General features: G+C 50.8%; 5 protein-coding genes across 5 annotated transcripts; 3 read left to right on the top strand and 2 right to left on the bottom strand.

The window, feature by feature from the left end:
- Positions 1–4: 4 nt before the first annotated feature.
- On the bottom strand, positions 5–1,715 carry N7511_003588 (sugar porter family MFS transporter; the record flags this gene model as incomplete). The annotated part of the gene is made up of 6 exons (XM_057126013.1): positions 5–28; positions 80–251; positions 308–363; positions 416–918; positions 971–1,546; positions 1,598–1,715. The coding sequence occupies 6 exons, from the start codon at positions 1,713–1,715 to the stop codon at positions 5–7; spliced, it is 1,449 nt and encodes a 482-aa protein (XP_056984903.1).
- A 1,068-nt stretch (positions 1,716–2,783) lies between these two features.
- N7511_003587 (uncharacterized protein) lies at positions 2,784–3,307 on the top strand (the record flags this gene model as incomplete). The annotated part of the gene is made up of 2 exons (XM_057126012.1): positions 2,784–3,071; positions 3,122–3,307. 2 exons carry the CDS (start codon positions 2,784–2,786, stop codon positions 3,305–3,307), a joined length of 474 nt encoding a protein of 157 aa, XP_056984902.1.
- A 278-nt stretch (positions 3,308–3,585) lies between these two features.
- On the top strand, positions 3,586–5,605 carry N7511_003586 (GMC family oxidoreductase; the record flags this gene model as incomplete). Its single annotated transcript, XM_057126011.1, has 5 exons — positions 3,586–3,962; positions 4,012–4,041; positions 4,091–4,955; positions 5,012–5,510; positions 5,559–5,605. Coding segments are annotated over 5 exons (1,818 nt in total), but the record flags the coding sequence as incomplete, so codon positions are not given.
- Positions 5,606–5,685: 80 nt separating this feature from the next.
- On the bottom strand, positions 5,686–8,237 carry N7511_003585 (Zn(II)2Cys6 transcription factor; the record flags this gene model as incomplete). The annotated part of the gene is made up of 6 exons (XM_057126010.1): positions 5,686–6,682; positions 6,738–6,907; positions 6,971–7,180; positions 7,235–7,659; positions 7,707–8,085; positions 8,139–8,237. The coding sequence occupies 6 exons, from the start codon at positions 8,235–8,237 to the stop codon at positions 5,686–5,688; spliced, it is 2,280 nt and encodes a 759-aa protein (XP_056984900.1).
- A 1,394-nt stretch (positions 8,238–9,631) lies between these two features.
- N7511_003584 (protein kinase RIM15) lies at positions 9,632–15,800 on the top strand (the record flags this gene model as incomplete). Its single annotated transcript, XM_057126009.1, has 2 exons — positions 9,632–10,183; positions 10,239–15,800. 2 exons carry the CDS (start codon positions 9,632–9,634, stop codon positions 15,798–15,800), a joined length of 6,114 nt encoding a protein of 2,037 aa, XP_056984899.1.
- Between the last annotated feature and the right edge of the window lie 26 nt (positions 15,801–15,826).

Below are 15,826 nucleotides of genomic sequence, written 5' to 3'. Positions count from 1 at the left end.
GAGGTCATGGCTCATGGCTCATGGCAACCTGGAAACTTATGAATTATGGATATTCTACTCCTTTGTTGTGCACACTCACTTCATCCACGTCTCGAAGTGCCTCTCGCCGGGCCGCATCAACATCAAAGGCCGCCTTGCTGTCAAACAGGGTCTCCATCTCCTCGAGACTCTTGCCCTTGGTCTCCTTGACAAAGAAGAAGACAATGACAGCCATGATCACATCAAGCGCCGCATAAAAGAGGAAGACATAGCTCCCCCACGAGTTCATCATGTAACGGGTCACCAGGGAGAACAAAAGTTAAACAACCACTGTGTGGATACGGCGACGGAGGTTCCAACCTCACGAATTCGAGTTGGGAAAATCTGGGCTCCAGTCAGTGATTTGCGTTGAGAAGGAATGGGACAGTCGGCTTACCTCGGCTGTGTATGGCCAGGGTAATGGACCCCAACTAAACTGATAGATCGAATTGGTCAGGAAGATCATTGCGACCATTCCGATCCCAGCCGGAGTGGCTTTGGAGTTAGGAGGAGGCGTGGTCTCCTTGACAACTGTGACAATCACGAAGCAACAAGCCATCAGCAGAGCCGAAATCCACAGGGTCGGCTTGCGTCCCCACATCTCCGAGAAGAACAAGATGTATATGCCCACGGTGACGAACTTCTCTGCCCCGAAGAGACCCGTGATCAATAAGGACTGGTCGGTGTTATCCCCGACAATCAACTTGAAGAATTGCGGGCCGAAATACGCCAGTGCCGTCATCCCAGTACACTGCTGGCCGCAAAACATGAAGAAGGCGAGAAGGAGTCGGTAACGGTTGGCGGGCTCGAGCAGCTCACGTTTCTTGAAGCCCTCGGTGGCTCGCAGCTCTTCGGCCAGCCCGACTCGGATTTCATTGAACTCCGCCTTGACCTCGGGGCCTAATTCTGGTCAGTGTCCATACGTGGATTGGTGACCGTGGGTTCCTCTTACCGTCACTCGCGCGGATCCACTTCAGACTCTCAAACGCTTCATCATATCGACCCTTCTTGGCCAGCCAGCGGGTACTCTCCGGCAACGCAAACAAACCCAAGGCAAGCACACCGGCCGGGACCATTTGTAGACCGACGGGGATTTGCCATTGTTTCGAGGATACTGGCATGCTGATCTTGACCGCATAGTCGATCCAATAACTCAACATGACGCCCAGCGCAAAGAGCCACTGCATGCCGGATCCGAGCTTTCCTCGAATTTCCTTGGGGGCCATCTCGGCGTTGTATGATGGAACCACGGCTGTCCCCGCTCCCAGACCCAATCCGGCCACGAACCGCCCGATATAGAAGCAGACTAACGAATGCGAGGGGACGACCTGGATGAGGACACCGATGCAGAATACCGCCATGGCAGCTTGCACCGTCCTCTTGCGCCCAAAGCGGTCGGACGCGACGCAGATACTCAGCGCCGAAAGGAAGGCGCCGACATTCTGCAAACTGACCATCACCGCACTGACGGTGGTTTGGTCTTTGTACCCGAAATCATTGACATAGGATTTGAACTCGAGGATCCCGCCTATCTGTGTGTGAGCTGAGTCCTGAGGTCAGTTCCCTTCGTGGCACTTACCGACAATGCCCGTGTCATATCCAAACAGGAATCCGGCGGTACAGATGAAGAAGCCAAAGAAGTAGGCGCGAATGGCACCGAGCCTCGTCCCTGGTAAGGCCATGGTTGATACTCCCATGGTCCCGACAGGAAATGAGCTTAACTTTAAATCCAACTGGGCTGCGCACGCAACCTCTGAGCGCGGATACGCCATAGCACGCCATCGCGTGGGATTTCAGGCCTGTCGGGACTCCAGCGCCCAATGCAGCCAAACACTGCCCTTCCCATAGCCAATGATTCGGTTTTCCTCTGGGCGACTGGGCTTCTGCCACGGGCGATACTGCCCTGCTTAATACACTCTCGTATACTCGAGCTCCATCTCAGCTTTCCCCGCATTTTCGGCTGGTCGGCTCGGTCGGCCATCGGCTGGGTAGATCCGAGCCACCCGATGTCTACTGGGCTCGTGACTGGATTGGCTGGATTCGAGCAGCTCCAATCATTTTCATTGGAATCCATGACACCCACCAATCAACTAGTGTAAAAGACATTTCTAATTGTAATCCACCTGCAATCAGCACCAGATACTTATTACCGCACTGTTCCTTCCCATTAGGGGTGGAGAGGACATGATGGTTATGTTGACGAATAGACCACTGATGTATAGCTTATCTATTGAAAGTATAGTGAAACGATTGGAGGTATCAAGAGAAAGATGAAGGCTTTTCGTCCCCCTTTCACGATGATCTCTCGGACTCCAGAATGCTGTGCAGTGGCTTCTATCCAGCCCACGCTATCTCATTCACAAGGTATACATGTTGTGCATCCGACCAGACATTCCCTCCACGGAGACTGTGGCATGGCAGAGGTTGGCCCTGGGTCTTTGATAACCCATGATGCAGGTAACCGCCAGCTCGATCTCACACTTGCTCTGTATCCGGTACTCTGCGATTCTGAAATTTGATGAAGCTTATTGCTCTACACAGGATGGTGTTTGCTCTAACTGTATATCTGTAGCTCATCAGGGAGGGCGGCATAATAAGTAATGAGCTTGATTGCAATCAAACGCGTTTGATATCTCCTTGGACCTTCTCCCCATCAACCTTTTCATATTCTCTTGACACCAACATTCTCTCTTCCAAGTTTCATCTGTCTTCGGATCTAGCTGGATCGGTGAACAAGATTTCAACACGCAGCGGGCACAGCAGTCATGCTCGTCCGACATGACCTCTCTGGGCAAGGGCCAAACCCATTCTTTCAGGCCTTTGACGTCCCGTACGACCCCAATCTCCCGGTCAGCTATCTGTTCAGCCTCGTCGGCGAGAAACGGAAATGGAAGCAAGGGTCCAAGTGCTGGAGACGGAATTGGAATAGGTGCATGGCTTACGAATACGATCGCCTGATTGGATTCTGTGATACCAAGCTGGAGAAATGGCAAGAGATATGCCGCCAAGTTGGCATCAAGGAGATTCTCCCTTCGATCAACAGGTGCAAGAAGGTTTGCTTCTATCTATCCCCCCGATGAAGATCACCGACTAACTGTACAAGGCCCTCGATGGGATTCGTGTCAACATCGTCGATGTCCTTGACAGCTGGAATACTGACATAATTCCTCGTCACTTCGCCAATGATCGTCAACTCGCCGACTATACCTTGACGAACAAGAAAACCATCAACCGCAGCATGCCCAAGAAGGACAAGATCTTGCGTGTCCTCCTACGCCGCCTGACCTAAAACACCCAATGCTATCTTTAGGAATACTTTGAGCTGGGGGGGGGGGGGGGGGGGGCAGACAACGTAAATGAATTTTATCATCCTCTAGGTATCCTACAAATCATCTCTATTTGACCAGTGGTTTTCGTATGACAGTATGTGCCATGTTTCCTCTGGTAACCTCAGGATTTATTCAAGAGAGGCGAACAGATCACCTGATTGGAGTCCCTGTTGCTTCTCACGAGTCCACCTCTGCTCTTTGCCGGGTACAACTCGCTAATTCCATCTTGAATTTTATCATGCACTCATTGATTGGACTTGTCGTTACCCTATTTGTATTCGTCAACTTCAGCCTGTCCAACGCCCTGCCCTACGACTTCAACATTCGAAATGCGGGCAATGCCACCTTCGACTACGTGATTGTTGGTGGCGGTACAGCAGGCCTGACTATTGCGGCTCGACTCGCAGACCGGAACTACCAAGTAGCTGTGGTGGAGGCAGGAGGATACTATGAGCTCATGTATCCGGTGACGCGAGTCCCAGGATCTTGCAGCCTTGGAGCGGGTGCAGATATCCGTACAAAAACCCCAATTGACTGGGGCTTCGTGGCCCAGAGAGTCGCTGGCGCAAATTTCCGGGATATTCATTATCCAAGAGGCAAGTGTCTGGGGGGATCGTAAGTCACCACGGAAGTTGAGAGTGGCCTTGACTGACAAGAATGGTAGGTCGGCATCAAACTTCATGATATATCAAAGGTCAGTTCCAGTCTGGACGTGCACACAGTACTGAAACAGAGTTTGGCAGGCCATCAATTCAGTCAATGGCACGGTGGGCGGAGCTTGTCAATGACTCCAGTTATCTGTTCGAGAATGTGTTGCCTTTTTTCAAAAGATCTGTTTCTTTTTCACCACCGAAGGCAACACGCTTCGCGAATTCCACGCCCTTGTTTAACGCCACTGCATTTGACAAAGAAGGTCAGCCAGTGCAAGTCTCATATCCGAAATATGCGATGCCATTTTCTACATGGGTTAAGCAAGCTCTGAACGAAATCGGGCTCCAAGAGGCGCACGATTTTAACAGCGGTTCTCTCATGGGTCATCAGTTCTGCGCGATGACAATCCAACAAACAGATGGATCGAGAAGCAGCTCCGAGTCTGCATTTTCATCCCAGAATAGACAGTGGACATTCTACTTATATGCTATGGCCAAGAGGATCCTTTTCGATAACCAAAAGAGAGCGACAGGTGTCCTTGTCGAACAGGGCAACGAATTTATTCTGACAGCCACTCGAGAAGTGATCATTTCAGCGGGTGCCTTCCAATCTCCACAGCTGTTGATGGTCTCTGGTATAGGCCCTTCGTATGTCTCCCAGACATACGGCATTGATGTCATCGCTGACCTTCCCGGGGTTGGTCAGAATATGTGGGATCATGTTTTCTTCGGACCATCTTACCAAGTAGCCGTGTCGACTTTGACGTTGCTTGCCAGCGATCCACTATATCTTCTCTCGCAGGCGGAGGCTTGGTTCTTTGGTGGAAATGGGGTTCTCACAAACCCATCAACAGACTATGTGGCATTCGAAAAGCTTCCATTGGTATCCCTTTCTGGATTCTCTCAGGAGAACAAACAGGATCTGGCTTGGTTTCCGAGTGACTGGCCAGAGGTCGAGGTATGAGTTTTGGAGAGTTTGTTGTGTGCTAGTTCCTAACTGTCAAATCCATCCAGTATCTTGCGGGCTCTACTTATGTGGGAAATTTCTCCGATCCATACGTGCAGCAACCTCGAACTGGACAATACGCCAGTATAATAGGCATCCTAGTCGCACCCATCTCTCGAGGAAACGTGACAATCCGCTCAGCGGATACAGCTGATATGCCAGTGATAAGCCCTAACTGGCTGGAGACTGATACCGACAAAAAGGTCTCGGTTGCAGCCTACAGGCGTGCTCGCGATCTGTTTCGCACTCAATCTATGGCGCCTGTGATCCTTGGGCAAGAATATTTTCCCGGGTTGGAGCATGAAACAGACTCCGAGATATTGGAAATTATCCGAAACACGATGATGACAATCTATCATGCCTCTTGTACATGCAAGATGGGTGTTAGCACAGATCGGATGGCTGTTATTGACAGTCGCGCCAGGGTCTTTGGTGTCACTGGACTGCGAGTCGTCGATGCTAGTGCGTTCCCGATTCTTCCGCCGGGACACCCTCAATCAACAATTTGTGAGTCATTCTTATTTCAAAGGCGGTATTGTTTCTGATAAATGCCAGATATGCTAGCGGAAAAGATCGCAGTAGATATCATTATCCATGGGTCGGTATGATGCTTGCGAGAACCTGCCCAAAGAGAGCGGCAATATCACGAGGAAGAGAGAAATGAAAATCATTATATTCATGATTACCACATGTCCTCCAAATATATCTGGCCAAGAGTATCAAACATGTTGTAATCGCTTGGGAGACTATCATCAGGAAAGGCAAAGCCGAGATTGTTTATGATTTGCTCATTGGGACCAAGAGCATTCTCAAAGCTGCTTTCATCCTGTCTATTGCCTCCCTGTATATCTCTTGTAGAAGTACCAGCCCAATTGATCGTGGCAAGCGGTGGAGTCAACAGAGAATGTTGAGTCAATGGGTCGTTAAGGCCCAGAATACCTTGCCCGGGATAAGATGGCGGTGCCATGAACTTCTCACTAGCATGCAGCTCTTCCGGATCAACTGATTGACCAGGCATCGTGCATGAAGCATTTAGCTTCAATGATAGCGCAGAGGGCATCTGATCAGTATTGTAGTTGAGTCGCTGACAATACAACTTCTCTAGGTTCCGTCCGATCCGTTTGGAAATATCCCAAGATGTGGAGAGTTCTTGTAAAGATTGAAGGAAGAGTCCTACAGCTACATGTGGCGATGGACTCTTCGTCTGGGCGTCTCCGGTATTTGAGCCAAACGCAGAACATTTCTCAATGATGAGCAATGCCGCCATATGCATGCAGTGTGTAGATGTCACAGGGCTCAACTTGAAGCTGCCAAAAGTATGTCTGTACTTCTGAGCCACAACGCAGACTGCCCGGATGGAGTTGTTGCAAATAGTGATAGCTTTCTTTTTGCGCTGTGTTTCTGATGCATCTTCCTGTGTGTCATATTGAACTTGTACAGCTTGTTTCCCAGTTTCTTTCGTATCGGAATGACATTTAAGGAAGGGCATACATAGTATAATGCAGACTGTGTGGTATACCATGCACAGAGTGTAAGTATGTGGGAACCGAGAAGTACCCGCTGAGCGGTCAATTTTTAACTCTTGGGCGAGGTCGTAGTACCAAGACCTGAGGTCAAGAACACAGGACTCGAAAAATGATGCTCGTTGTGTGGGTTGAAGAAGGGGCTTGGGAGACCAGCTATCAAGATCATTAGTGACCATGGATATGGAAACAAAGATTCCATCGAACTCACAATGCGAGAAGCACTTTTTCAAAAATACGACACAAATCAATCAGTGCCCGGTGCAACTGTACCACGTCCCTTTGAGAGGCAGCCCGAAGTTGCCCGTTTCCATTTGCTGAGGGCAAGCATACATCCGGTGCACATAAAGCAAAGGGCTTGTTTACGACTCCTTGGGAGTCCTGTAGGACAAATAAATGTGAGCTTAGTAGCGAAGGAGAGAATACCCCCGTTGTGAAACATACCAGTAAGGTGCAAACCCTACCTGTGTAGCTTGCTGACAGCTTGTCGTGGCAATACAAAGCCCAGTAAATCTGTCGGCGTAACTCAATCTCAATGCATGGGAGAGCAACTGCCCCCGAGAGAACAGATGGATCCATGTTTAATCCCATGTCCAGCGCCAAGCGATTCGCCATACCCTGGTGAAGCCATCCAGCGGCTTCAGAGCCCATTGCCTGCGTCCAAAGTTAGTTCGTCTTGTTCAACCAGCAGACATAGATAGGAATTACGATATAGGCCATTCCTAGGATAGCTAGTGACTGAATTGTTGTGATTTTAGGCCATTTAAGATCATTTTGTATTAATCTTTCGGCTCTCTGGATGAAAACTCTGCCGGCCGTGTTCGAATCATTGGGGTCTGATCGGATCTCCAAGCGTTCGCAGTATCGGGAACCCATGGCTAGAATGCAGTTAAGCAAGAGTGGACTGAAATAACGGCCTCCGTCTTTCATGGAATCTCGGAACAACTGCTCGTTCACCATTTGCATCCATGGTTGCTCCCACTCAAAATACAAATCAATCAGGTGGGCTTCGAGCTCATCTGATATCAGACTTTCAGCCAACAAATCAGTGTTATGAAGGCACTGACTTCCATAACCATTGCTAGGATTCCATGGGCAAGAAGTATCAGTTTGAGGCATTTCTTTGGGTGAATCTTGACATGATCAGCAACGTTGCGGGAAACCCTCATGTCCGACTTACCTTTTGATGCAGACTGAAATGGTAACCGGCCACTTGTCGGTCCAAAGTACCGCACCTCGCCATCTTGGTCAAAATTCAAAGACTCATCTAATGTTAGTGCGCCATCAAACGTGGCACACAACTCATCCACCTTTGAGCAGGGTTCTGCCCATTCAGCGTCCGACTCTCGGTCAGGACTTTCATCTTTGCCTAATAGTTGAATTGCCGCATCGGGGTCAGTCCCGCGAGAGATCAAAACACGCTCCAGAAGTTCTATTCTGTTACGCAACATGACCACATAAGACTTGGGAGCCGGTTGTCGACCATCCTCCGCAGTGGAGTACTGACATTGAACGCCACGGTCAAGACACCTCGCACATGATGGTCGAACACCATCGCACTGTCAGGATTGCATGTCAACATAGCTCATGTATACATACTTCTGGTCCTTACCTTGGCTCGTCGTTGTCGGCATGCCTCACAAGCGCGGGTCGTATACTTTCTGCCCGGTCGTTTACGTCTGGTGGTATCATCTGTTGGGGCCAGGGACATTAGGAAGTAACAGAGGAGAGATGACGCAAGGAATCCTCCCAGTCATCTGTATCAGATATAAACGATGAAGAAAGAGCGATGGGCAGTGACATTACAAAGCAAAGGCACCTTGACACCTGAATGCCTGAGGCTGAAAAAGAGTGTGATATTGATGCCCGATATACAAGGCCACTAGCTTAGTCATATTGTGGTGCCTCAGGCGCTCAGGCTTGGCTTGATCCGCTTGTTCCGTTCACGCTCTTCATGTACAAGAATGTCGTAAATGAGACCAGGAAATGTGCTAGATCCTGAAAACATTAGTGGCACTTTCAACAGACTACCAGAAGCCTTTTGAGAGGTTCACAATGACTATGGACTTGTCTATAACTTAATACTTGGATGCAGAGCATCTAAGGGGAACTATAACTCAAGTTAATGTTAGCTAACTATAATGTAGTCTATATAACCATGTTCGAGGTATTCTTGATTTCATCCCCCATTGCAAAAGACGTAATAACTTCTCGTCATAGACTGAACATCGTCTGCAAAAGCCAGAAGAGACTGCACTCTGATTGGAGAGAGAAATGTTAGGTTTAGTCGGGGAGTATCTCAGTGGCCATACTGAGCCAGTAGGAAGTGGTCCATTCCCGGATGTGGACGAGCAAGGATCTGGGGTATGTGCCGTCTATCAGGTGACGGAAATGGTAGGTTTGGGACGTAAGGATGAGGAGGTGAATTGGGAGACTTTTATGATCGTGATAGTTCTACGGTGGTCTTCTTCGTGTGAACAGTATATAGTGAGCCTATCCTGCACATCAAGAATGCCCAACTAGATAGAGACCACCACAATGCCACATCCTACAACCATACGACCGCCAAATAATTATAAATAAATCAAAATTATTCGAACAAATCCTGAATAGTCCCCAATCCCTCCCCCCCCCCCACCCAAATAACCCCAAATAACCGTAAATTCCAAGGTCTCCAAATGCACTGCACAGAAGTACGTGTGGGAACGTGCCAATCACCGCCCTCACCTCCCCTCCCGACTCACCTCCCCCATCTTTCTTTTCCCTTTTCTTCTCCATCTCTGTGAATCGTTGAAAGGGTGTTATTCAGCGCGTTGCTGTCGCGCCATTCCCTTGATTATCCTCTATTTCGTGTTCCAGCCCGTGTTCCGGATCATCGGACTGCGATTGCATCGCGGTGGGATCATCAACACCCCAAGTGCCTGAACTTCATCATGGCCAGCTGATGCTACGGATGAATCAATAACCTCGAATAAGGGCACCCGCTCTGCCCCAGCAGACGGTTCTGCTACACTACGATATTTGACACAATTTCCAATCTTCTTTCGACTTGTCTCCTCCCCGTGTCCCCGCGAAGCTCCAACTCGCCTGGCCGAGCGTATCAGCATGGCCGGCAATGACTCCCCCAAACCACAATTTCTCGCGCCTCCTGCCGTCACTGCTCTCAGACAGGAGGCCCGGAACATCGATCCGAAAATGACTCGAACCTTGAGTGATGATATGCGGGAGGAACGGGAGGACTTGAAGGAGGCCGCAGAACAGACGCTGAACATCATTGTGGATATGGACCTCGAAGGTCGTATTAAATGGGTCAGCCCATCGTGGAAACAAGTGGTCGGCTCATCGCCCGAGTCGGTGGAGGGACACATGATCTCGGAAATCCTGCTGGGCAACAAGGATGTGTTCCGGGATTCGATTGAATCCATGAAACAGGATGATTCGCGAAGTCGTTTCATTCGCTTCGCGGTGCAGATGGGTCCGGATTCCGTCCTGAAATATGCACCCGAACCGTCACTGGTTGCGAAGAAGGAAATGAGTATAACGGACACAGAAGAGATGGAGGGTTTCCTGCCCGAAGAGGAGCAGAATCACAATGTGCTCAATATGGAGGGACAGGGAATTATGGTCTATGATCGGACAGACGATGAAGCCGGCCATGTGAGTCGATCAGATTAAATACCGTGATGATACACTGACATTTCTCCGATGACAGACTATGTGGATGTTACGACCATTGACGGAGCCACGAGAAGTAACAATCGATCTACCGCCGCTGCTCGTTGAGTCTTTGGGAGTGGGAGCGGAGGTACTGGCAAACTACCTGACTGAATTAGCGGACGCAGCAGCAACCGAACCCGATCCTTGCAAGCATCCTGCACCAACGCCTGTCCTCTGTCGCATTTGTGAGCGCCAGATCACACCGTGGTGGTTTGAGAAGCATTCCGATCTATGTTTGCAGGAACATCGGGCGGAGATGGATGTTCAACTGGCACAGGAGAACCTGAATGAGCATCGACATGTCATTGTCAAGGTGTTGGATGCGCTGGAAGCCCGTCAAGGCAGGCCCTTGATCGGCGGTGATGGCAACCCGACACCTCTCCCTCAAGCAGAATACAGAGGACTGTCCATCGGTCCCTCACCTACCAGTTCTGCTCCGTCATCTGGCGGTGTTTCCAGTAGTAACTCAGCACCTGGTACACCACCCCGATCGCGAGACCACTCTGCCTCTGGTGTTATGCCCAATCGACCCCGTTCTTTCACTGTGCGGAGACCACTGGCTCGTATTGTGGAACTTGTGCTTGACTTGTGTGATACTTCTCTGGAGATCAGTATGCCGATGATTAAGGAATCTGCTCGGACTGATGGAGAGGACTTCCGGACATTGTCTCCACAGTCTGAATCTCGAATATGTCAAGTTTTGCAGTGGCAGTCACCCAGCTCTAATACGTTGGAGCAAGAGCAGGGTCTGGCTGCACTGGCCGCGGACACCGAGCAGGTTGCCAAGGCAAAAGTTGATGCTGTTGTGCGTCATCGCAAGATTGTTGAGTATGCCGAGCGTATTCGCATTGAATACACAGTGTTGGTCGAAGAATGCATTGCAGCAGCACTCAGCAAAGCAGAACGCATAGCCTCTGGCCAACTTAGTGATTCTTCATGCTCTTCCGACGAAGAAGTCCCATCTGAGAATTTCGCTGGCAGTCATGTTGCCCCCGATGATATTGGAAGCTTAGATGAAGAATCCTTGACTCAATCCATTAGCCAGGATTTGCAACAACAAGTGCAGCCACAGCCAGCAGCGCCCTCGCCGCGGCGGCCGGCATCTGCTTTGACCATGTCGATGCGAAATTCCCCCGACCGGTCATTGCTTTCACAGCAAGAACGAAGGTCATCTTCGGTGGCAGTCTCGACGGGTTCCAACAGTCCCATGGAATGCCCCACTCCAAGATCCCACAAGAGCGCGGCAGGTCTGCTGGGTACATCCCAGCCCTATCGAGTGGGTCTTTCTCTCGCAGATATTGACGCTGGAGATAGTAGTGATAGCAGTCTGCCGTCTTCGGCCTTCCCGGGAGCTGTGCGGACAGATTCGCCTTCTTCCGAGAGAAGCTTTGATCGAAAGCGGAGAAGCCTGGTACTTCCTGGGCTATCAGGCTCTCCTCGTCGACAACCTTCTCCTGCTCGGGTTTCTGGTCCGCATTCCCCATTGCGCATGCCAAAACCTCGCATATCAAGCGGCGCTGACAGCCTACCATCACCAATAGTATCCCCCTCTACATACGCAAGTGAGTTGGCGCATCACTATCGTCATCACCGAAGGCAGTCATCCGCCACGTCTTCCGATGTTGCGAAACCACCGCCGTCCCCACGTCTCTCCTCAGTAAGCCAACAGCCTCGACCAGCACCATTATCTATCAAGGACTTCGAGATCATCAAGCCAATCAGCAAAGGTGCTTTTGGTAGTGTTTATTTGGTCAAAAAGAAAGCTACCGGCGAATACTATGCCATGAAGGTTTTGAAGAAAGCCGACATGATCGCTAAAAACCAGGTCACCAATGTGAAAGCTGAACGAGCCATCATGATGTGGCAGGGCGAGAGTGACTTTGTTGCAAAGCTCTACTGGACTTTCTCCAGCAAAGACTATCTCTACCTGGTGATGGAGTATCTCAACGGAGGTGACTGTTCCTCGCTTGTCAAGGTTCTTGGTGGCCTTCCTGAAGATTGGGCTAAAAAGTACATTGGCGAGGTTGTTCTTGGAGTTGAACACCTTCATAGCCGAGGAATTGTACACCGTGATCTAAAGCCTGATAACCTTCTGATCGACCAAACTGGCCATTTGAAACTGACCGACTTTGGATTGTCACGAATGGGTTTAGTTGGACGACAGAAGCGTGTGTTAAAGAGCCCGGACGAGGCCGCCCCTGATCTGTTGAAGCAAGGATCTTTCCCCCGTGCGATATCAATCGCATCTTCACGGTCGGCTTCATTCGATTTTCAGGCCAGCTCATCGCCAGGATCAACTCCTCTGATCACCCCAGAAGTGAGTATCAACGCTAGTCAGCCATCTTACTTCAACCTCAACCAGAGTGGTTTGAGTCGGCAGAGCTCCCGTCGCGCCTCGGGATACCGCAGTGACAGTATGGGCAGCGATGGCCTCAATGGAATCTTTCGAACTTTCTCCCTCAATGACAACGCCAATGAACCATCTGTGTCGTCACCGAGCATGTTTTCCACTAGCATGGTCGAAGAGGAAGGGCAAAGTGAGCCAGGCGAGTCTCCTCGTCTCCAGCCCCTTCAGCCAACCTTCAGCAACCCGCTTGCGCAGAACACACCCCCCCAACAAAGCATGCTACCCCCAGTCATGGCACTCTTCGATCCAGAAGACCATGATAGACGCTTCGTTGGTACCCCTGACTATCTGGCCCCAGAAACCATCAATGGTGTTGGACAAGATGAAATTAGTGACTGGTGGTCCCTAGGATGCATCATGTTCGAATTCATCTTTGGTTATCCGCCTTTCAACGCGGCGACTCCCGATGAAGTTTTTGAAAACATTCTTCACCGGAGGATCAATTGGCCAGATGATCCGGAGGACTACGCCTCGGCAGAGTCGTTGGATCTGATGAACAAACTATTGACTATCAACCCTCGCGAGCGTATTGGAGCCAATGCCGAAGAGAAATTCCCCAACGGCGGAGTTGAGATTCGCAGTCATCCATGGCTGGCTGAGATCAATTGGGATACGTTGCTTGAAGACAAGGCTCAGTTTGTTCCCAACATTGAAAACCCCGAGGATACTGAATATTTCGATGCTCGCGGTGCCACCCTCCAGAGCTTCGCAGAAGAATTGGAAGACGAACACTCGCCCCAGCCACCAGCCGCCACTGGCCCCGATCGCCCTCATGATGCACTGTTCAAAGTTCGATCGCAGGTGAACTCAACCAAGCGGCCGTTGATGCCACTCCATATTCCCCCCCACGTTCGTGATGCTCGTGATTCGCGAAGCCGGAGATTGAGTGAACCGGCTCTGGCTGATGACTTTGGCAGCTTCAACTTCAAGAATCTGCCGATGCTGGAGAAAGCGAACAAGGATGTCATTCAGAAGATGCGCCAAGAAGCTATGCAAGCACAGCACCGACAACCAAATCCGTCCACTGTTCAGACGCCCAGCAGCTCCTCACAGCCCTCATTGGAAGGGAGCCCGCTTCCCATGTCACTTCAACGAACCTTGTCACAAAACAAAGGCAACAACCGGCCATCTTCTCCGTCGGGACTGAGCCAATCCAACTCATCTCCAAGCAGACCCTCGCAGCCTTCGTCCCCCCTCCTTGTTCAATTCAGTACTGGGACAACCCAAGAACGACGCAAGACTTCTGGATCCTCTTCAACCACGTCTCATCAATCTAGTGGGACTTTCCAGCCTTCTTCGGCTGAGCAGGGACGTATGCCAAACCTCAGACTTGGTTCTGTAGCTTCGTCTCCAGTGAAAGCCAGTCGGATTCCCGCCCACTCTCCTGAGAAGACGCCCAACAACCAACGACATGGCAGCGTCCCAGCGAGCCGTGCTCGCTCACACACCATTGGATCTCAAGATGGGGACATGTCTTCGTTCCCCAAGGAGACCTTTGTGCCTACCCACCATAAACGCCGCAGTCAGTTGTTTGACATCTCGCCGTCCTCCTCTGACAATGAGGACCCTCGCACAAAAGCACTCCTCAAGGTGCAACGCCGTCGACAAAGCTCTAGGCGGTTGTCTCAGATCAACATTCAAGAAGGGCCATTCTTCCGCCCGTTGGATGTGCTTATTTGTGAAGATCATCCTGTCTCGCGATTGGTCATGGAACGGCTGTTTGAAAAGCTTCGCTGTCGCACCATTACTGTCACGAACGGGGCAGAGGCAGTCAGATACGCCCTGAGTGAGGTTCAGTTTGATATCATCATGACTGAATTCAGATTGCCTCAAGTTAACGGTGTTGACTTCGCCCGGATGGTGCGGGAGACAAGAAGTGCCAATCGACACACTCCAATCATTGCGGTTACTGGCTACTTGAAAGACCTCCCCGAGAATCACAACTTTGATGCACTGATGCAGAAGCCCCCGACATTGCCCAAACTGACTGAAGCTTTGTCAAAATGGTGCATGTGGAAGCCTGTCTCTACTGACTACAATTCTTCCCAACCTGTCACAGTCCCAGGCTCAGGTGGTCGTTCTGGTGCCCATACAACTGCGGATAGCCCGAGCTCGGTATCCTCTGGGTTCGTTTTGAATCCGCCAAGCTCATACCGAGGATCTAGCCGCGACGATTCAATGAGCAGCAGCGTCTTTGGTGACATGGAATCCGTCAAATCAGACGAAGTTCCAGTTATCATCAGTCGCAACACTGAGGATTGGGATCAAACTCACGGTGGCTTGGGTATCTCGGATGACCAGCACCCTGGTAGCCCAGATCCGAAGACTATACCTCTACCTCATCTCCTTCACGCTGCCACTGCACCAGCTGCCATGGATGCAAATGGTGGTCTGACGCCTAGGAAACAACGCTCAAGTGAATCTATCCGTGCGAAACGGGAGTCTCTGGAGAAAAAGCGATATGAAGGTGCTGAATCGGGCGACGATGAGGATGAAGAGCTTGGCAATTCCCAAACACGCCGCAGCCCACCATCTCGAAACCGCCGCCCTGGCTCCAAGCTGGGCATAGAAATGATGCGAACCAACAGTCGTGGCAGTGTTGTCAGTGGCAGCGAAGAACTGCTAAAAAAAGAAAGGGAAGCTCTTCGGAACCAGGGTGACTCAGGTTACAATGAAGAGAGCGATGGATCTTTGGGATCGCCTGCTAGTACGAGTTTGGAGGATCGCTTTGAGGGTCTCAGCATCCCCGAAGAATCGGAAGGAGACGAATCAATTGATCCCAAAGACTCTCCATCTCCTTCAGTCCCCGGTCCCTCCGCCTCTCAGCATCGCCGACCCTCATTGGCGCACCACGATACCTCGATCTACTCTGGATCTCCTGCATCCAAGACCAGCAAGGGCCATACTACACCCCCATGGGAATTGACTCAGCCAACGTCCCGTGCCTCTGGTCCACCAATTACCCCCGAAGTCAAGATCTCTGGCCTGGCATTCGACTCCGGCTCTGGTCCAGACACAGACTGCAGTCCTACTCCTGACTCGGAAGCGACCCCACGACCTCTTCATCCCTCCCCGAGCCTGGATCCCGAGCATACTCCTCGGCCGAGCGAGCGACACCGATCGGATTTGAGCTCCGTATTCAAACGATAAAAGTAGCGCTGAAGCGCCGTTCGATC

The sequence above is a fragment of the Penicillium nucicola genome, assembly GCF_028828085.1.
Source record: "Penicillium nucicola strain IBT 29836 chromosome Unknown utg000003l, whole genome shotgun sequence".
Classification (NCBI taxonomy): Eukaryota; Fungi; Ascomycota; class Eurotiomycetes; order Eurotiales; family Aspergillaceae; genus Penicillium; species Penicillium nucicola.
This window is presented reverse-complemented; position numbering and strand designations above follow the sequence as displayed.